Raw genomic sequence first — 21,542 nt, forward strand, 5'->3', positions numbered from 1 at the left:
CATGGGGTAAAGTCTCTGGCTATCCACTCTATATCTTGTATATAATCTTGTACACCTTTATCAAGTCACCTCTTCTTTGCTCCTATAAGAAAAGCTCTAAACTCCCTCAACCTTTCTTCATAAGACATGCCCTCCAGTCCAGGCAGCATCCTGGTAAATTTCCTCAGCACCTTGTCTAAAACTTACACATCTTTCCTATAATGAGATGACCAGAACTGAACACAATATTCCAAGTGTAGTCCAACCAGGGTCCTACAGAGCTGCAGCATAACCTTGTGGTTCTTAAATTCAATCCCCCTACTAATAAAGCCAACAAATCATACACTTTCTTAACAACTCTATCAACTTGGGTGGCAACTTTGAAGGATCTTTGGACATGTATCCCAAGATTCCTCTGCTCCTCCACACTACCAAGAATCCTGCCTTTAACCCTGTAATCTGCATTCAAATTTGTCTTTCCAAAGTGAATTACTTCACACTTTTCCAGGTTTTACTCCATCTGCCACTTATCAGCCCAGCTCTCCATCATGTCAATGTCCTGTTGCATCTAAAACAACCCTCTACACTATCAACAACTCCACAAACCTTTGTGTCATGGACAAACTTACTAACCCACCCTTCCACTTCTTCATCCCAGTCATTTATAAAAATCACAAAGAGCAGAGGTCTCAGAACTGATCCCTGAGGAACACCACTGGTCACCGAGCTCCAGGCTAAATACTTTCCATCTACCACCACCCTCTGTCTTCTATCGGCCAGCCAATTCGGTATCCAGACATGTAAATCTTCCTACATGCCATGCCTCCTTACTTTCTGAATGACCTACCATTGGCAACCTTATCAAACGCCTTGCTAAAATCCATTTACACCATACCCACTGCTCTACCTTCATCAACGTGTTTGTCACATCCTCAAAGGTTTGTGAGGCATGACCTGCCCTTCACAAAGATATGTTGACTATCTCTAATCAAACTATGGTTTTACAAGCAATCATAAATCCTGTCTCTCAGAATCCTCTCCAATACTTTGCACACCACTGACATAAGACAGGCTGGTCTTTAATTCCCAGGATTATCCCTCTTCCTTTCTTTGAACAAGGGAATAACATTTGCCACCCTCTAATCATCTGGCACTACTCCAGTGGACAGTGAGAACACAATGACCATCGCCAAAAGTGCAGCAATCTCTTCCCTCGCGTCCTGTAAAACCTAGGGTATATCCCGCCTGGTCCTGGATGGATAAGGATTTATCTATTCGATTGTTTTTCAAAATTTTCAGCACATCTTCTTGCCTAACATCAACCTGTTCTAGCATATCAGTTGGTTTCATGCTGTCCTCAGAAACACCAAGGTCCCTCGCTGTAGTGAATACTGAAGCAAAGTATTCATTAAGGACCTCCCCTACTTCCTCCGACTCCAGGCCCAAGTTCCCTCCACTATCCCTGATCAGCCTTACCCTCACTCTGGCCATCCTCTTGTTCCTCACCTAAGTGTAGAGTGCTTAGGGTTTTCTCTTTCCTATGAGTCATATCAATCATCCACTGCATCAAGTTGATCACAGTACACTATAATAAATTTAAACACTTAATTGGAAACAATCAGAGACACTTTGTAGCTCAACATACTTCTGCATGCAGAGGAAAAGTTGAACTGAAATGATTTGAATTGAACATATTTGGATGATACTGTTTAGAACAATATAGTTGGAAATAAGGTGGGGAAGATGTTGGGTTTAAAAATAATTAATTTGTATTTGATTGAGTCTGCCTGCTCGTTGATCTTTGTACTTGTATAGGATTGATTCAGTCTGTGGAATGAGTCATCTGACTGAATTCTGTATACTCAAAGAAACTCAAGGAGCATTCAGCTTGGCTGCTGAGTACATCGATATTGTCAAAGGATACTGACGTTTCTGTAAGTTTCACTCGGTTTAATATTCTGTAAATAAGCTGTTGTGATTTTGAACTACAGTTAGATCAGGGGCTTGCTGGACTTTTATCTCAAAAATTAGATTCTGTTTATATTTAATTTCTGCCATTTTTACAAAAGAAATACAAAATGATGACCTGGCAGGATTAGGAGCTGAATTTAACAATCCCCTGCCTATTTTTTGAAGAGTGAGGTGGTGGGACTTTCACTGAATTCAGCAGGCTTTATTCTGAATATGTTTTGTTCTGAATCAACCTCTCCAGGGATATATGATTAAAGGATGCATCTTGGAACAGATGGAACTCGGTCCTGGGATCTAGGCTCAGTAGTAGAGGCACCAATGTGACACAACATTTTTTTAATTCACTTGTGTTATGTAGCAGACCAGACCCGCTCAAAATACTTTAAGACGGTAGCCTAGACCCTAACCTTTTCTTATTCTAGAAGTGAAGTGCCGTGTTCCAGATGCATTGTGGCTGGTCAGACTACAAAACATAATTTATTTAAACACTTTGGTTAAAATACGAACAAAAGCAAGAAGGGTTTAGAATAACTTAACTATTGTAAAATTTAACTGATTGGTAGATAAAGTATCTACAGTCGGTTCTTTCATAACACAATAATTCCATTCTTGTGCAATCCCGTGTTATAAGAAAATCTCATAATAGGAGCAAGATTTAAACTAATGGGGGCAGAATCACGTTATAATGAATACACGCTTTAAATGTTCACGCTTTAAAAAGTGTCCCTGATTTGTCAATCGTGTTATAGTAAATTCACATTAACGAAATGTGCCTTATAACAAAATGACCTGTATTACTAATTAACTGTTGCAATATAATTACATCCCATAAACACACCCCTTGGCAAAAAGGCAAATTCAGACACAGATTCTCACATGCAGGAGGAAAAAACATCGAGTAAATCCAGAGAGTGTAGCAGCGAGAAGATATTCACTCCTTCTCCAACTCTTTTAAGACCCCACCTGTAGACAAATTGATGCCATTAAGTCAGCAATTATTGTTCATCCTCAAGCCTACAGGACTTTACTGTTTGCAGATGATGCCTACACAAATGATCAACAGGTTTTTCTGTGTGCTTGATGGTATACTGGAGGATCTTTCTTAATTGAACACTTGAGCCTGTCAAAAGGAATCCTCTCTTCCCTAAGGTTTTACCTTCCTTATCCTAATGGTCTACCAAGCCACAACCCTCACCCCTGTTGCTGCAGCTTGCCAGCTCAACCCACAGTGAGACCCCTAAACAGAGACTAATTGATCTTGTGTCACACACCTCGGTTTCAAGTTGCTGGATTTTCCAGCAGCTGATGATTCCCTGGGCCCCTCCCCACCCACAACCAACCTTTCAGCTTTTGAGGAAATCCAGTGCTCTGTATCATTCAGTCCCAGCTGTTAATTAGGACTTAGGTGGTGGAGCTTTTGCCTCTCAGTCAGAAAACTGAGGTTTGAGGTCCCATATCATAAAGATCAAAGCTGAGAGTCTAGTGCTGCTAAAATTGTCAGACGCACCTTCTCTTGAATGAGATGTGAAGACGTAGCCCCACTGATCCTGTCAGGTGTACAGAAATGATCCCATCACCACAGGATTATTTTGAGGAGGATCATGGGTGTTACTTGCAACATTTTGGTCACTGGGCATCTCTCAGCCACTATCATAAAATCAAATTACCTGGTCATTTTTGCTTTGCTGTTTGCGGGATCTTGCTGTGCACAAGACTGAGTGCTGTGTTTCCTTTTATTGCAATAGTGGCCGCACTTCAAAAGAACAATATTGGCTGTACGGGATGTTTCTGATTGATGTGAAAGGAGTAATGTAAATGCAAGCCTTCCATTCTGGATAATCGTACCAACGTCATTAACAAAAGGCAATGGGTCAAATGACAAACAAAAGTCGGGCAGGGGAAGGGGACTGTTGACTGGGGGGGCAGGAGGTGTGCAGGAAAGATAATGTATTGACAGTACTTACTCGACAGTGAGATTGATTGGTTTGAGAGTTTCACATGAGTCCTTTACTCAGTTTACAGAGTGAATATCAGCACACTATCCATGTGGGCAAGAGTTGGAGCTGCAACAGCAGGAGCAGGTAAGTTCTCTGCAACCGCACAATCGTTATTTAAAACTATGAGCATGTAGAGTCTCAGGGAAGATGCTACTAAGGCTTATCTAGCTCTATCATACTAGTATCTCAAAAGTGTCAAAACATCATAATGAGAACTAGATTCCCTATTGCATCGCCAATTCCGAGAAGCCCAAAGGCAGGTTATGGTCTGAGGACTGGCGTTCAAATCCAACCATGGAAGACTGTAGAATTTGAAATTTCTTTTAAAAGTCTGGAATTAAATGATCCTGAAACCACTGCTGTTGTAAAAACTCATCTCATTGACTAATGTCCTTCAGAAAAGAAAATCTTGCTACCCTTGTCTGATCTATGTTTGACTCCGGATTCATAGCAATTCCCTCAAAAATGGCCTTGCAGAGCACTCAATTTTATTTAAGCACTAAGAAGCCTAAAACAAAAGGGAACTGGACGGACCACCTGACATTAACCAAGGCTTTGGAAATTCAGCTGTGTCACACCAGCTAAGACCTCCTGACCAACATTCACTAACACGCAGGCTAAGATAAAAGGTAGGGAGGAGGGACTTGGGGGAGGGGTGTTGGAAATGTGATAGGTGGAAGGAGGTTCACCTTAACCCCCTTCCACCTATCGCATTTCCAACACCCCTCCCCCAAGTCCCTCCTCCCTACCTTTTATCTTAGCCTGCTTGGCAAACTCTCCTCATTCCTGAAGAAGGGCTCATGCCCGAAACGTCGATTCTCCTGCTCCTTGGATGCTGCCTGACCTGCTGCGCTTTTCCAGCAACACATTTTCAGCTCTGATCTCCAGCTTCTGCAGTCCTCACTTTCTCCTATTCACTAACACGCATTTGGCTAGTGCCAATGTTGAGGGAAATGTCTCGCAGACTAGGGAGCCCAACCAGTCACGCTCGTGAATATTCATTGTCATACTCCTAGAATCACACCTTACAAACAATGTTCCAGATATCACCCTCTCCATTTCCAGTAAGGCGGCGGCACTGTGGTATAGAATTGGGATGGGTGGGATGGGGTTTTCCTGACACGCTTCAACATTGACTCCAGATCCCAAGACACCTTGTGGCATCAAGTCAAACATGGGCACAGAAGCATCCTGATGCTTGCCACACACAGCACCCCTGCCCCTTCACCCAGCTTATGAATCCATACTCCTCTTTGTTGAGCACCACTTTGAGGAGACACCGAGGGTGAGAAGGGTGTAGAATGTACTCTGAGTATGGTACTTCAATGTCATCACCATGATTGGATCAGCTGCATCACGAATGAACAAGCTGGTCAAGTATGTTGCCCAATTTTCTCCCTCGACAACAGTTATTAGCTCAGTACAAAGAGGACAAGAGTCAAGTCTATATCAACTAACCTCTGCCTTTATTAGTTTAGTTAAAGCAGACATAAAATTTACTCCATTTGGTTAGAAAAAGGTTAACAGCAAGCAACTTATCACTACATACTGAGCTTGGTGTTCCCAGAACAGTCAGCAAAATAAAAGCTAATACCCAAATTTAGAAGATTACACTGGCTGGGCACTTCTTCTGGGTCTGGGGGGGGGGGTCTTCCCCAGACCCAGGTGTGGGTTGCACTTGGCGAAGGTTGCTCTCTGGGGTTTTCACTGATGGCACATTGAAGTCCTTCACTTTTATCCTTTTCCCTTATCTTTCCAAACTGTGGTGTTTTGTTCTTGTTGGCTCCTCAGCTCATCTGAGAGCCTATTGTTTTTCCAGTATAGGCTCACTTCGAGGACACCTTTAGGATTTCCTCATTATTCTTCCACCAAATAAGAATTTCCCTCTTCTGGCATTCCTCAGAGCTGAACCAGCTCAAACCAGCCCAAGTAAGCAGCTAGGGCTCAGATAACTTCAGTTCAGAGCTACTGTCTTTATGTGTGAGCAGCCTCTGGCCAATAAGTCCTAAAGGGTATAGCAGCTACAGTGAATCTGCAGCAGGTGGGTGAGGGAATCAATGACAGAGAAAAACATAGTTGACCTCGTCCTCATCAACCTACCTACCATAAATGCATCTGGCCATTAGAGTAATAGAAGGAATGACTACCACACAGTCCTAGTGGAGACAAAGTCCTATCTTCACATTAAGGATATCCTCCAGCATGCTGTGCGGTAGTATCACTGTGCTAAATTGGAACACATCTAGTAACTCAGGACTAGGAATCATCAACAGCAGAATTGTGCTGAAATACATCAGCAATCACATGAACCGGCATATCCCCCTGTACTAACATGAACATTAAGTCAAGGATCGTCCTAATTCAATGAAGAGTTCAGGACAGCATGCCAGGAATAGCACCGAGAAAGGTCTCAACCTGGTGAAGCTACAAAAGATACCATCTTCAGCCAATTTGATTCATTCCACATGATATCAAGAAATGGTTGGTGGTCCTGGATACTGCAAAGGCTGTTGGCCTGGACAATATTCCAGCAATAATACTGAAGACATGTGCTTCAGCACCCCTAGCCAAGCTTTTTCCACCCAGCTACAATACTAGCATCTACCCAACAACATGGAACATAGCCCAGGTATTTCCTGTACACAAAAAAGCAAGGCAAATCCAAACTAGCCAATTATTGACCCATCAGTCTACTCTTAATCATTGGTAAAGGGATGGAGGTGTCATCATTCTCTCTTCTTAGGAACCTTTCTCAACCGTCGAAGACCTTCCCATTCACAGTCTCAATTTCCCCCTGCAGCAATTCTCCCTCTCACAGACCCTCATGTTTTCCACACCATCTCTTTCTGCTTTGGAGCCTCACTCTGATTTTAGCATTGCTGTTCCCCTCATGGCCTCTTTGTCAACCCTCTTCCATTCCTGCCTGACCATCACCTGATGACCACTCACCCCACCTACTCCAGCTTCCCCAACCCTCACTTCCTCTCTAACTCACTTGGCCCTTGAAATCACCATCTTAATAACCTTCCACCCTCTTGCTGCCCACCAACTTTCATGTGTTCCCCACCCCACCCCTTTCACACAGTCCTCCATGCTACAGCAGCTTTTTTCCCACCCCTGTAGATCTCCTCCATCTGACTACCTCCTGAGGATCCCTATAGCTTCTTTCTCCCTTTGCTGCCTCCCATCCCTTTTTCTGTTTCCTAATCACTGTCTCCTCCCCCATCATGGTCACCCAGTATAGACTTACCCATTGGCGGCCTTGATCCGCTTAATTTTCGCTGCCCATTTTTCTCTGCAACCCCCCCCTCCCAGCACCCTCCTCAATGTGTGGTATTGAAATGGGGATGTATTATCTTTCAGTTATAACCATTGCTGCTGCCCCAGTGATTCTGGGAGCTGTGGGATTTACCAGTGCTGGAATAGCAGGAGGCTCCATTGCAGCAAGTATGATGTCTTCAGCAGCTATCGCCAATGGGGGAGGAGTAGCTGCTGGAAGTCTGGTGGCCATCCTTCAATCTGCCGGTAAAATCCGCTGATAAGTAATGGATATTTCTCAGCATTTCTTCTTCAAAGCCTCATTGATAAAGTTTGACACTTTGCATTTATGATAGTATGAAATAATATTTTATTGTCTCTCAGTGTAGACTTAACTGAAGCTAGGTGATATTTTTGCAATAAATATTAATGCTACATATGTTTTAACCTCAACAACGTGCCAGTGATATATGGGTTGGTTTTGTTGTGAATGCTCATAAAAAAAATTATTATTTAACAAGTTTTAGTGTGGAATCTATACTTCCCCAGAATATTATTTAGATCAGAATTATCAGAAATGTTGATTATTGATAAATTCAGGACATGTCATGTTGATGCCCTTTCTTTTCCTGTTCTTTGCAGGGGCGGCTGGAATCCCAGTAGCTGCCAAAGTTGGACTGGGAATGTTAGGTGCCTCTTTGGGGTCATTGGCAAAATTTCCAAAACAAACTGTATCTAAAAACAAACAAAATTAAATGGATATTCTGTTTTCCATTCTGAATATCCAGGAAGCAAAATGTTAACTGCAATTCAATAAAGATACTGCATATTCCAAAATAGCTTTGACTGTTTTTCCTTCCTACATATTACAATGTGAAAAATATTATTCAGAAGCCAGTTATATAAATACCAAGTCAGAGCTCTGGGTTGACTAAATCACATCCTGACTCCCCAAAACCTGTTTTCCATCTACAAGACAGTAGTTGAGAATGTGTTGGAATACTCTCCATCTGCCTGGGAGCATGCAACTCCAACAACACTCAAAATGCTCAACATCATGCAGTGCAAAGCAGCTCATTTGATTGACACCCAATCTAACCCCTTCAGCATTCTCTCCTTTCCCCACTCACTGATATACAATGGCAACTATGTACTGCCTAAAAGATGCACTGCAGCCTTAAACAGCAACCTTCAAATGCATGACCTCAACAACCAGGAAGGACAAGGGTAGCAGATACATGGTAACAGCATCACCTGTAAGATTCACTTGAAGTCACACATCATCCCGACTTGGAAATATATCATTGTTCCTTCCCTAGGGCAAAATCTGTGAACTCACTGCCTAACAGCATTCATGATTTGGAGTCATTCATGTAGAACTCTGAACTCAAAAACTGCATGAATTCATGTAAAACTCCGTTATCTCACTTTTTAGATTAGAATCAATCTAAACATCATGGCATAGACAGAGAACACCGTGGCTAACACCTTCAACATATTGTCTAGCTTTCACCATTGTTAACAGCTAACCTGAGAATGCAACTTTTTTAAAAAAAGGTTTTGTGATTTACACATGAAAGAAGTGAAACCATCATGGTATTCAAACAAATGAAAGACTTAACAGACAATCAATTTTTTAAATGATAATTTCAGTTACATCACACTGTAAATTTTTGCTATAAATTCTGTGTGTTAGGAATGAGCCCCCCACTATCACCTGATGAAGGAGCGACGTTCCGAAAGCTAGTGTGCTTCCAATTAAACCTGTTGGACTATAACCTGGTGATGTGTGATTTCTTTTAAACTCCTAACAGCATTGTGTGGGTACTTACATGAAATGGGCTACAGCGGTCCAAGAAGACAGCTCACCACCACCACCTCCAGGAGAAAGTGAGGACTGTAGAAGCTGGAGAGTTAGAGTCAAAAAATGTGATGCTGGAAAACCACAGCAGGTCAGGCAGCATCCAAGGAGCAGGAGAGTCGACCTGATGAAATAAGTCTGATGAAAGGCTTCTGTCCAAAATGTCAACTCTCCTGCTTCTCGGATGCTGCCTGACCTGCTGTGCTTTTCCAGCACCACACTTTTCAACCACCACCTCAAGGAATGCTGAGGTAGCCTGCAATATCCACATCTTAACTATTAGACAGCAGTTTACCACAAACTCCAACATCCAGATCAACAGCACCCAGTTTCCCATACAAATCTAGCCACAAATTAATCACTTTTTTTTTGGATTATTGAGCTTTAGTAGCAGTTTTTCTGAGGAATTCATAATGATTTCTGGCCTAAGTGTGTGTTATCAGAGTGCATTTATTTGGAAATATGGTAGCTGCTTTAGAGAGGAGGGACATCTTCTTCCCAATGTGTCACCTGGTTTGTAAATTTAAGGGTTTGGATAAGTGAACTGTTCAAAATAATTTTCACTTCAGTTGAACTTTTGATCCATAGCTACATTTTAGGGACAGTATGACAAATTATAAAATCAGCCCTCCAACACATTTATGTCTTTAGAAGTTTTATATCTTCCACACCCTGTGAGCATATTGTATTCTTAGATGGTTGGTAATGTCTGATGAAGGTTTGAGGAAATAAAACTGAAACTAATGGTGCAGGTTTGCTTTCTTGAATCAACCTGTTCAGAGATGTTATTACTCACCTCTGAAGTAGATGGGACTTGGACTCAGGCCTCCTGGCTCAAATGTAGGGACACTACCACTGCATCACAAAGACCCCTGGTTTGATGTCTTGAATCTCGGCTTCATTGGAATGTGATAACAAATTCAACAGTGAAATAAACAAATGCCATCTTTTGGGTTCTCTACTAAACTACAGTTATGAAACCCTGGAGCCAGTCTTGACTTACTAATTTGAGAAAAAGTCTTTGCTGTGAAGACCAGTCAAAATCGAATGAGTCGCTCATTGAGTGTCGTAAGTGTGCTTAAAGGTAGATGTGGAGCAGGACTTGGTAATCAGAACTGTTTACTGAAGGTTGTAAATATGTACAAAGCAGGAAGGGATCCTGGAATGACTGTGCTGGACTATGTCCTGACATGCAACCTGATGTCACAAGTTGCCTTATTTTTACTTTCTGCTGTTTTGGTAAATCGAGCATTAGGGAATAGCAGACTCTTCTTGGTTTGGTACCTGCATTTCACCAAACGTCAAGTTACTCCCCAAGACTATCAGTAGTTCAGTTTCTGTCTTTGGACACCTCTAACACCTCTACTAGGTGATAATCAAGACATTTGGAAGAAATTTCTAATCATGATTCACTACAGTAAAGCTGCTCTACTCTTTGCACTCTTGATCATGCAATAAAATTTGCAGGATCTGGCATGCACTGGTTAACAGAAATAATGTGATGGCAACTATTGCCAGTTATTAATGTACTTTTGAAATCAAATGACCAACAGGGTGAATACCACAACAGCAAGTGATCATAAATGAAGAATGTTCTGAAGACAGGTCACTGGATCCGAAAGTGGAAGTGGAGCACATTGCAGATTTCAGTTGGTGAAGCATAAGATTCCACATTGTATTCTGCTAAATAATGCAGACTTCACTGTATTTCTGTAATAATTACATATCGTTTCTTCCATGAGTGGCAGGCATCATTCACTATTGATTGCCCTTCAGAATGTTATGGTGAACTCGGAGACAAATATAATCTCAATGCTGTTAGGAAGGCAGTTGCAAGATTCTGACCCAGCACTAATGAAGGACTGGTGATATAATTCTACATTAGGATATTCATCAGTTCAACACCAATATTACCACAAAATCCAGGTGCATTTCTTTTCATATTTTTGTCACTCAGGACTTCATTGCTTGGGTGGTGTTCAAGCTGATGACTGATGCTTTCCTAGGTGGCAAACAGTAACACTCCCAGTCTGTCTCCCTTTTCCCTGTGAGGTAACTGTTCTCTCCATAAATTTATCTCTCTGTAATTTTTCTGAAGTTAAACAGTTATTTCATGTTCATTGGATTCTGCATAGGTCAGAGACGGGTTCAAATTAGTTAATTAAAGATATTGATCGATGTCAAACTGCAAACAGTCTGGTGAACTAATTGTTGGGTGAGGCTTCATTGATAAGATATATTTCAGAACTCAGTAGAAGCAAGTGCGAGCAGTTGATTGTGTAATCTTGCACAGCCAGCAGATGCTTATAAGCTCATGACTGAAGTTGCAGTGATTGCTGCTCTTGAGGTCAATGAGAGAGTTTCGGTGAGTGTCAGGAGCATTTCCTACTGACGGGTCAAGCAGCAGCTGTGACTGTCTTGCAAGGAAGGAATCCGGTAAGAATTTGTGTTTTTGCTTTCTATTGGCAGCATATAAAACAGAAGCAAACTGTAATAGGTGAGGCCATTTTGGGCAGGGCTGTGAGGTTGAAGTGCTGCTGTTGAGGGCAAAGTATGGGCTTTGGTGAGAATTCGACATCGCTGAGGAGAGTGAGCAGCACCAAGGTATGGCAAGATAAGGTTGAATCCAGTAGTTACTAGAGCAGTAGGAATGGCTGTTAGTGGAGTTTGTGAGATGTGTGAAATCAGGGAGAAGTCAAATGTCCCTCTGAGACTGTGTCAATCAGTTGAAACAGAAATCAGACTCACCCGAGGAGCTGGCAGGAGGCAGAATGTTTTATAGATATGAGCTTCAGGGATGGTGATGGCCAGCTAGATGGCTGACCACCAGGTGAGGGAGGCAGGCAGTTCAGGAGTTCCCTCTAACTGTTCCCCTCTCGAAGAATTATGCCATTTTGGATACAATTGGCAGGATGGCTTCTCAGGGACAAGCAGCAGCAGCTGGATCACTGGTGCCATGATTGGCTCTGACTCTGTTGTACAGCAGGGAAGCTCAAAGTGTACATGAGCTGTAGCGATAGGGGACTCTACAGTCAGGGGCACAGGTGGGTGTTTCTATGGCTATGAGCGAGACTCCAGCTGTCAATGTCGAGAATGTCTCTGAGCAGGCACAGGACACTCTGAAAGGAGAAGTTGAGCAGCCAGGGGTCGTGGTCCATTTTGGTATTAACGACACAGGTAGGAAGAGAAACGAGGTCCTGCAAAGGGAATTTAGGGAGTTAGGTAGAAAGTTGAAGACTTTCTCTAGGCGTGTAATCTGTGTGCCACTGGACACTGGAACTAAGAAGACGATACAGTTCAATGAGTGGCAAAAGGACTGATGTCGAAGGGAGAGCTTTAGATCTGGATCATTAGGATCTCTTCCAGGACTGCAGTGAACTGTACGAGAAAGTTCTGTAACACCTAAACTGGAGGGCCATCAATATCCTTGCAGGAGCACTTGCTAGTGTCATTCGGAGGCTTTAAACTGGTGTGGCAGAGGAATGGGAACCAGTGCAGAAGGTCGTCATGTGGAGTGATTGAGGAGAAGGTCGAGTTTAATTCAAGTTAGTTAAATAGGAAGAACAGGCAAGGCCAGATTAATGAACATGGCAGAACTGGCAGTCTGAAGTGAATTTATTTTAACACAAGGAGTATAACAGGTAAAGCAGATGAGTTTAGAGCTTGGATTAGTACATGGGACCTGATGTTGAAGCCATTTAATAAACTTGCTTGAGAAAGGCAGGAATGTGGTACCAGTATTTAAGAAAGGTGGTAAGGACAACCCAGGGAACTATTGACCGGTGAGCTTGATATCAATAGTGGGCAAGTTGTTGGAGGGAATCCTGAGGGACTGGATTTGCATGCATTTGAAAAGCAAGTACTAATTAGGGATAGGAGAAAGTGAGGACTGCAGATGCTGGAGATCAGAGCTGAAAATGTGTTGCTGGAAAAGCGCAGCAGGTCAGGCAGCATCCAATTCCAACGCCCCTCCCCCAAGTCCCTCCTCCCTACCTTTTATCTTAGCCTGCTGGACACACTTTCCTCATTCCTGAAGAAGGGTTTATGCCCGAAATGTCGATTCTCCTGTTCCTTGGATGCTGCCTGACCTACCGCGCTTTTCCAGCAACACATTTTCAGCACTAATTAGGGATAGTCAGCATGGCTTTTTGCATGGGAAATCATGTCTCAACTTAATTGAGTTTTTTGAAGAAGTAACAAAGCAGATTGATGAGGGCAGAGCAGTAGATGTGATCTATATGGACTTCAGTAAGGCATTCAACAAGGTTTTCCATGGGAGACTGATTAGCAAGGTTAGATCTCATGGAATACAGGGAGAACTAGCCATTTGGATATAGAACTGACTCAAAGGTAGGAGACAGAGGCTGGTGGTGGAGGGTTGTTTTTCAGACTGGAGGCCTGTGACCAGTGGAGTACCACAAGGATCGGTGCTGTGTCCACTACTTTTCATAATTTACAAAAATGATTTGGATGGTACAGTTAGTAAGTTTGCAGATGGCACCAAAATTGGAGGTGTAATGGACAGCGATGAAGGTTACCTCAGAGTACAACTGGATCTAGATCAGATGATCCATTGGGCTGAGGAGTGGCAGATAAAGTTTAATTTAGATAAATGCGAGGTGCTGCATTTTGGAAAAGCAAATCTTAGCAGGACATATACACTTAATGGTAAGGTCCTACGAAGTGTTGCTGAACAAAGAGACCTTGGAGTTCAGGTTCATAGCTCCTTGAAACTAGAGTTGCAGGTAGATGAGATAGTGAAGGAGGCATTTGGTATGCTTTCCTTTATTGGTCAGAGTACTGAGTACAGGAGTTGGGAGGTCATGTTGCGGCTGTACAGGACATTGGTTAGGCCACTGTTGGAATATTGCGTGCAATTCTGGTCTCATTCCTATTGGAATTATGTTGTTAAACTTGAAAAAATTCAGAAAAGATTTACAAGTATGTTGCCATGAGTGAAGGATTTGAGCTATAGGGAGAGGCTGAACAGGCTGAGTCTGTTTTCCCTGGAGCGTCGGAGGCTGAGGGGTGACCTTATAGAGGTTTACAAAATTATGAGGGGCATGGATAGGATAAATAGACAAAGTCTTTTCCCTGGGGTCAGGGAGTCCAGAACCAGAGGACATAGGTTTAGGGTGAGAGGGGAAAGATATAAAATAGACCTAAGAGGCAACATTTTCACGTAGAGGGTGGTACGTGTATGGAATGAGCTGCCAAAGGAAGTGGTTGAGGCAAATACAATAGCAATACTTTAAAAATACTTTTAATAGGCGCATGGATGGAAATTGTGGAGAGGGATATAGAAGAAATGTGGCCACTTGGAATAACCTTTGTGGGCGTCATAGTCAGCATGGCCCAGTTTGGACGAAAGGACCTGTTCCATGCTGCATCACTCTGACTCTACGTGAATGTAGAAGCTGAAATTAGAAAGTTTGAAGATGACACTTTGAAGACGCAGTTGATAGGAAGAAGAATAGTCCCAGTCTGGTAAATTGGACAGGGAATGGCAAATAGAAATTAAGGAAATACACAATAAATACTCAATTCCTGGGGAGTACTAAGGGGTCGTGGCGTACACGTCTATAGATCCATGAAGGGATTAGTCCAGGCAGACAGGTTGACAAAGCTTGCATCTGGGATGCTTGTCTTCATTGTCAGGTGTCGGGAGTGTTGTTCTGGAAAAGCAGAGCAAATCAGACAGCAGGAAAATCCGAGGAGCAGGAAAATCGACGTTTCGAGCATGAGCTCTTCGTCAGGAATGACTGATAAGGAAGCTTTCTTTAAACATTGGTGAGACAACATCTGGAATATTGTGCGCAGTCCTGTTTGCCACACGGTCAGAAAAACATGATTGCATTGGAGAGGGTGAAAAAGAAACCCATCAGGATGTTGCGTTGGATGCAAAAAGGTTCAGTTACAAGGAGTGACTGATCGGCTGAGATTGTTTTCGTTGGAGCAGAGAGGCTGAGTGAGGAACCTGACCATGTTTCCAAAATTATGTGAGATCCAGACAGAATAGATTATGAGAATCTCTTTTCCATTGCATACTGTCATACACAAGAGGGTACAAGATTGAGATGAGTGTGGCGCTGTGGCTTCGTGGTTACCATTGCTATCTCACAGCGCCAGCAACCCGAGTTTGATTCCCACTTCGGGCGACTGTCTGTGTGGAGCTTGCACGTTCTCCGTGTCTGTGTGTGGGTTTCCAGTGGTTTCCTCCTACAATCCGAAGATGGGCAGTTCAGGTGAATTAGCGATAAAAAGAGGAATAGGGTGCGTGGATTACTCTTTTGAGGACTGGTTGGGTCAAATGGACTGTTTCCTAATTGTAGGTAATCTCATTTCATAAGGTGAGTTGGAGGAAATTTGATACTTTTTTTTTTAACCCACAGGAACGTTTGCCTGAGAGCATGGTGGAGGTAGACAATCTCACAAGAATGAAGAAGCACCTGAATGGGTAATTAAAATTCCAGAATTTTGTAACTTATCGACCAGGTGCAGGGAAATGAGATTGGTGTAGTTTGCTGCTGGTTGTCTGCAGACATATCATGCGCTGAAGTGACTGTTACTATGCAGTATGTCAATAAGATACAAAGACACAGACTGGATAAGGTTACAGAGTTCATAAGGGTTGCAGGGACAGGAGGAGGAAGCAGACATAGTATGTAGTGCAGGAAGAGGTTAATCAATTAGTGTTTATTAGAAGGATGGAAGAAGGTTGCAAGAATAGAAAGGTTGCAAGCAATTACAGATATAAGGATCGGTGTCAAGAGTGGGTGAGGATAGTGACATGGAGAGCTGTAGACAATGGATAAGGTTACAGAGTTAGCATCGTTTCTTCAGACTGAAGGAGGTAAGGAAGGACAGAAAGACAGCAGTAGGGACAGGAGGTGATTACCAAAACCAAGAGAATGTTGCATGAACATGGATAGTTTTAGCGGCTGCAGGAGATTACAGTTTTATGACGGCTCGTCGTGATTGGAAGGAGTAGAGATGGGGAGCAATGTAGCAACCGGAGAAGGTTAGAGACAGAGAAGATTGTAGAGCCTGAATGAGTTGGCAGACATGGGGAGGGTCAAGGTGGCTTAAGAAGTTGGCACGAATACTGAGTGTACTAGAGACTGGAGCAAGTTACACGTGGAGGGAAAATGTAATGTTTGGAGAACTTTAAGCTGTTCAGGAGATTTCTATTAACGGTAGGAGATTACAGAAGTAGTGAGTTTCTGTGGGATGGGAGGAAAGAGTGTTGCAGGGGCGGGAGGAGGGTGCACAAATGAGGAAGGTTGTAGGATTTAACAGAGACTGGAGGCAATAGGAAAGATAGTGACTCCTGCAGTGATTCGAAAACGAGATTGCTGAGATCGAGCATGTTTTAGATAGCGGAGCAAGTTAGAGAGATATGGAAAGTAGCCGGGACTGGAGGAAGTTACAGAGATTAGGACTGTTATAGAAGTTGGAAAGATGAAACACAGAGGATTATAAAACGTGGCATAAGTACTGTGCTGAGGACAGAGAACAGAATAGAATAAAAAAATTAAACATTATTACCAGCCTGTCGTAAGAGGCCTGCTTTCACCTGTTGAACTGAGCTACGTTCCCCGGTATTCAGCTGACATATTTACTTTTAAGTAAAATGAATCAAAGAAGAAACCAGCCTTGCAAGCTTTAAGGCCGAAAGGAGCAACAGCAAACAAAGTATAACTACAATCCAGAAGTTCGCACAGTCCAGAAAACAGAAGACAATAAGATTATTTTGTAGACTGTGTTGGTTTGTGCAGGCAGACAGCTAATTCAAATCCACCTTGTCTAAATTCAAGCAATGACAAGAAAGCTGGGCTGCATGAAGAATGATGACCCAAAAGAGCTATCACAAAAAGAGGATGCCATCTACAAAATAGAAAACGAACAATAAGTACTGAGCTCAATGCAAAGCAGAATCGATATCAAATCCACCAAGATGGAATAGAATGCCATGGATTATCTGGTCCAAGATTAAACAAAGGATGCAGTTATGCTACATAGATCCAGAAGTTGCAGAACCCGTTAGGCCAACTGTAAAAATATATCCAGCAGTTTGTAACAGGAGCTTACACAAAGTCAATTTTTTGGACTTGTGTGAAGCAAACTAGGACGTTCACTCAAAAATATGGAACATGATAAAAGATCAGCTGCATCCAATAGTTAACTTTGAGATTTACCAGGTGGTTAAAAATTTGTTACTGGAAATGCGCAGCAGGTCAGGCAGCATCAAAGGAGCAGGAGAATCGACGTTACACGCATAAGCCCTTCCTCAGGAATCAGGTGGAATTGACATCCCCAGGCAAAAGCTGCAGGAATCAATAGATTAGTCTGTCAATAAATGCATTAACACAAAGAAAGTGAGACCTCATTATCTCTCCAAATTCTCGAAGAAGCAGGACACACTTCTTGACAAACATGGGAGGATAATAATGGTGCCGGTGTGGAACTGCTTCACAGACATGTGGAACACACCCTACAATGGGAACCTGATTTCTTGTAATAATATATTTCTTGACAAACATGGGAGGATAAAAATGGTGCCGGTGTGGAACTGCTTCAACAACATGTGGAACACACCCTACAATGGGAACCTGGTTTCTTGTAATAATATATTTCTTGACAAACATGGGAGGATAAAAATGGTGCAGGTGTGGAACTGCTTCACCGACATGTGGGATACATCACACGCTGGGACCCTGGTTTCTTGCAGTAATATACAAAGTAAACAATGAGCTCAGACTAAGAAACTCACAACACTTAATGAAACAATGCTGAGGAAGAACAGAAAACATCCACGCAAATTGTGGAAACAAACACAAAAGAACACACCTAGACTGAACACCAGGACATCAATCAATACACAACAACATGTCCACAAACCAACATCATCCAAAGGCAAAATATACCAGGTATTTCAAAAAGGCTGGATGGATTTATTGTGAAGGAAATAGACCTTAATTGCAGATGGGACTAACTAGGCTTTAGAATTTCAGGTTTTGAGCAATATTAAATTGGATCAATGTTGTTCTCATGTTTAAAAACTGTCACTTGATTCCCTGGTATTTTAATCAATATTACATTTCTGTACATTGTGCCATACTGAAATGGGGATATATTATCTTTCAGCTATAACCATTTCTGCTGCCCCAGTGATTCTGGGAGCTGTGGGATTTACCAGTGCTGGAATAGCAGGAGGCTCCATTGCAGCAAGTATGATGTCTTCAGCAGCTATCGCCAATGGGGGAGGGGTAGCTGCTGGAAGTCTGGTGGCCATCCTTCAATCTGCCGGTAAAATCCGCTGATAAGTAATGGATAGTTCTCAGCATTTCCTCTTCAAAACTTCACTGATGAAGTCTTAGCAGTTATAACTGTACCCAATATTATTTTATTGTCTTGGATACTTCTCTCAGAGTAGACTTTACAAAAGCTAAGTGACAGTTTTGCAATAAATAATAATACTACTGATGTTTTAACCTCAGCAGTGTAAGGGTTGGCTTTATTGTGATTACAAATAAGGAAGTGAGCTATCTAACAATTTCACTATGCATTCCGTCTTTCCTTAGAATATTATTTAGACCAGAATTGTAAGAAATGTTGAGATTAATAAATTCAGGACATGTCATGTTGATGCCCTTTGCTTTTCTGTTCTTTGCAGGGGCGGCTGGAATCTCAGTAGCTGCCAAACTTGGACTGGGAGCTGCAGGTGCTTTCATTGGCGCGCTTTTCTAACATTCGAAAATAAAAATGCCTAAAGACAACGGAAAATAAATAATTTTCATTCTGAATCAGAGGAGGGAAAAGGCAACTGAAGCCTGATGCTGAAATTCAATAATAGCTCTGCATAATCGAACATTTCACTCTGTCTGTTTCTTCATCCCAAATATGGGAAGTTTCTGTGCAGCAGTTTTGCTCAAATTGTTTGCACCAATGGCCTAGGGGTATTAGTGCTAGACACAGGTGATGTTCTGGGTTCAAATCCACCCTGGCAGATGGGTGGAATTTCTATTCAAAAATAAAGGATTATAAAATAAAGAGCCTAATGATAATCATGATTTTTGGTTCACTTTCGGGAAGGAAACATGCCATCCTTTTCTGATCGACATGTGATGACACGCCCACAGCAATGTGGTTGACTATTAACTGCCCTCTGGGTAAGAGTGATGCCCACATCTTGTGAAGGAATAAAAGTGCCAGCATCCGGCTTCACACTAAAATTTATCTCATGAAACATTCATGACCTTTTCTGGATTATTACACTGCAATGGTAGTTTTTTTTTCAGAGTAATTCTTCTCTAATCTGTGTTTTAACTGATTTGAGGTACACTTGTCATAATTTGGAAAAATGGTAACTGCTTTAATCCTCAAATCCCTGGCTTACTTTGAGATCCTCATTTGAGTTTTCAGCTTTGAGCCTTAATCATACATTTATAGAATCCCTACAGTGTGGAAGCAGGCCATTCAGACCATCAAGTCAACACTGACCTTCCAAAGAGTATCCCATCCCGCCCCAGCCCCCTTCCCTATCACCTTGCATTTCCCATGGCTAAACCACCTGGCCTGCACATCTTTGGACTGCAGGTGGAATTCTGCACAGACGGGGGGTTAATGAAACAATGCTGAGGAAGTACAGAAAACATCCACGCAAATTGTGGAAATAAACACAAAAGAACACACCTAGACTGAACACCAGGACATCAATCAATACACGACAACATGTCCACAAACCAACATCATCCAAAGGCAAAATATACCAGGTATTTCAAAAAGGCTGGATGGATTTATTGTGAAGGAAATAGACATTAATTGCAGATGGGACTAACTAGACTTTAGAATTTCAGGTTTTGAGCAATATTAAATTGGATCAATGTTGTTCTCATGTTTAAAAACTGTCACTTGATTCCCTGGTATTTTAATCAATATTACATTTCTGTACATTGTGCCATACTGAAATGGGGATATATTATCTTTCAGCTATAACCATTTCTGCTGCCCCAGTGATTCTGGGAGCTGTGGGATTTACCAGTGCTGGAATAGCAGGAGGCTCCATTGCAGCAAGTATGATGTCTTCAGCAGCTATCGCCAATGGGGGAGGAGTAGCTGCTGGAAGTCTGGTGGCCGCCCTTCAATCTGCCGGTAAAATCCGCTGATAAGTAATGGATAGTTCTCAGCATTTCCTCTTCAAAACTTCACTGATGAAGTCTTAGCAGTTATAACTGTACCCAATATTATTTTATTGTCTTGGATACTTCTCTCAGGAGTAGACTTACAAAAGCTAAGTGACAGTTTTGCAATAAATAATAATACTACTGATGTTTTAACCTCAGCAGTGTAACGGTTGGCTTTATTGTGATTACAAATAAGGAAGTGAGCTATCTAACAATTTCACTATGCATTCCATCTTTCCTTAAAATATTATTTAGACCAGAATAGTAAGAAATGTTGAGATTAATAAATTCAGGACATGTCATGTTGATGCCCTTTGCTTTTCTGTTCTTTGCAGGGGCGGCTGGAATCTCAGTAGCTGCCAAACTTGGACTGGGAGCTGCAGGTGCTTTCATTGGTGCGCTTTTCTAACATTCGAAAATAAAAATGCCTAAAGACAACGGAAAATAAATAACTTTCATTCTGAATCAGAGGAGGGAAAAGGCAACTGAAGCCTGATGCTGAAATTCAATAATAGCTCTGCATAATCTAACATTTCTCTCTGTCTGTTTCTTCATCCCAAATATGGGAAGTTTCTGTGCAGCAGTTTTGCTCAAATTGTTTGCACCAATGGCCTAGGTGTATTAGTGCTAGACACAGGTGATGTTCTGGGTTCAAATCCACCCTGGCAGACGGGTGGAATTTCTATTCAAAAATAAAGGATTATAAAATCAAGAGCCTAATGATAATCATGATTTTTGGTTCACTTTCGGGAAGGAAACATGCCATCCTTTTCTGATCGACATGTGACGACAAGCCCACAGCAATGTGGTTGACTATTAACTGCCCTCTGGGTAATAGTGATGCCCACATCTTGTGAAGGAATAAAAGTGCCAGCATCCGGCTTCACACTAAAATTTATCTCATGAAACATTCATGACCTTTTCTGGATTATTACACTGCAATGGTAGTTTTTTTTTCAGAGTAATTCTTCTCTAATCTGTGTTTTAACTGATTTGAGGTACACTTGTCATAATTTGGAAAAATGGTAACTGCTTTAATCCTCAAATCCCTGGCTTACTTTGAGATCCTCATTTGAGTTTTCAGCTTTGAGCCTTAATCATACATTTATAGAATCATAGAATCCCTACAGTGTGGAAGCAGGCCATTCAGACCATCAAGTCAACACTGACCCTCCAAAGAGTATCCCATCCCGCCCCAGCCCCCTTCCCTATCCCCTTGCATTTCCCATGGCTAAACCACCTGGCCTGCACATCTTTGGACTGCAGGTGGAATTCTGCACAGACGGGGGG

At 42.1% G+C, this 21,542-nt stretch overlaps 2 protein-coding genes and 1 long non-coding RNA gene across 4 annotated transcripts; 2 read left to right on the plus strand and 1 right to left on the minus strand.

Moving 5' to 3' along the window:
- Positions 1-1,823: 1,823 nt before the first annotated feature.
- LOC122563712 (interferon alpha-inducible protein 27-like protein 2) lies at positions 1,824-19,119 on the plus strand. 2 transcript variants are annotated; one of them, XM_043717830.1, is made up of 4 exons: positions 1,824-1,913; positions 3,966-4,031; positions 7,311-7,472; positions 7,848-8,021. In XM_043717830.1, exons 2-4 carry the CDS (start codon positions 3,995-3,997, stop codon positions 7,958-7,960), a joined length of 312 nt encoding a protein of 103 aa, XP_043573765.1. In that variant the 5' UTR covers positions 1,824-1,913; positions 3,966-3,994; the 3' UTR covers positions 7,961-8,021. The 2 variants fall into 2 exon arrangements, with proteins under 2 accessions (XP_043573765.1, XP_043573766.1); XM_043717831.1 differs by lacking the exon at positions 7,848-8,021 and adding an exon at positions 18,743-19,119 and having other exon boundaries at positions 1,834-1,913.
- LOC122563714 lies at positions 4,435-18,181 on the minus strand. The gene is made up of 3 exons (XR_006315701.1): positions 16,660-18,181; positions 10,739-10,746; positions 4,435-4,446 (listed from the first exon to the last, which is right to left on the minus strand). It is a non-coding gene; the product is annotated as an uncharacterized LOC122563714 (long non-coding RNA).
- A 902-nt stretch (positions 19,120-20,021) lies between the features above and the next one.
- LOC122563713 (interferon alpha-inducible protein 27-like protein 2A) lies at positions 20,022-20,964 on the plus strand. Its single transcript, XM_043717832.1, has 2 exons — positions 20,022-20,220; positions 20,588-20,964. Exons 1-2 carry the CDS (start codon positions 20,037-20,039, stop codon positions 20,659-20,661), a joined length of 258 nt encoding a protein of 85 aa, XP_043573767.1. The 5' UTR covers positions 20,022-20,036; the 3' UTR covers positions 20,662-20,964.
- The last annotated feature ends 578 nt before the right edge of the window (positions 20,965-21,542 follow it).

Source organism: Chiloscyllium plagiosum, chromosome 27, assembly GCF_004010195.1.
Source record: "Chiloscyllium plagiosum isolate BGI_BamShark_2017 chromosome 27, ASM401019v2, whole genome shotgun sequence".
NCBI classification, from domain to species: Eukaryota; Metazoa; Chordata; class Chondrichthyes; order Orectolobiformes; family Hemiscylliidae; genus Chiloscyllium; species Chiloscyllium plagiosum.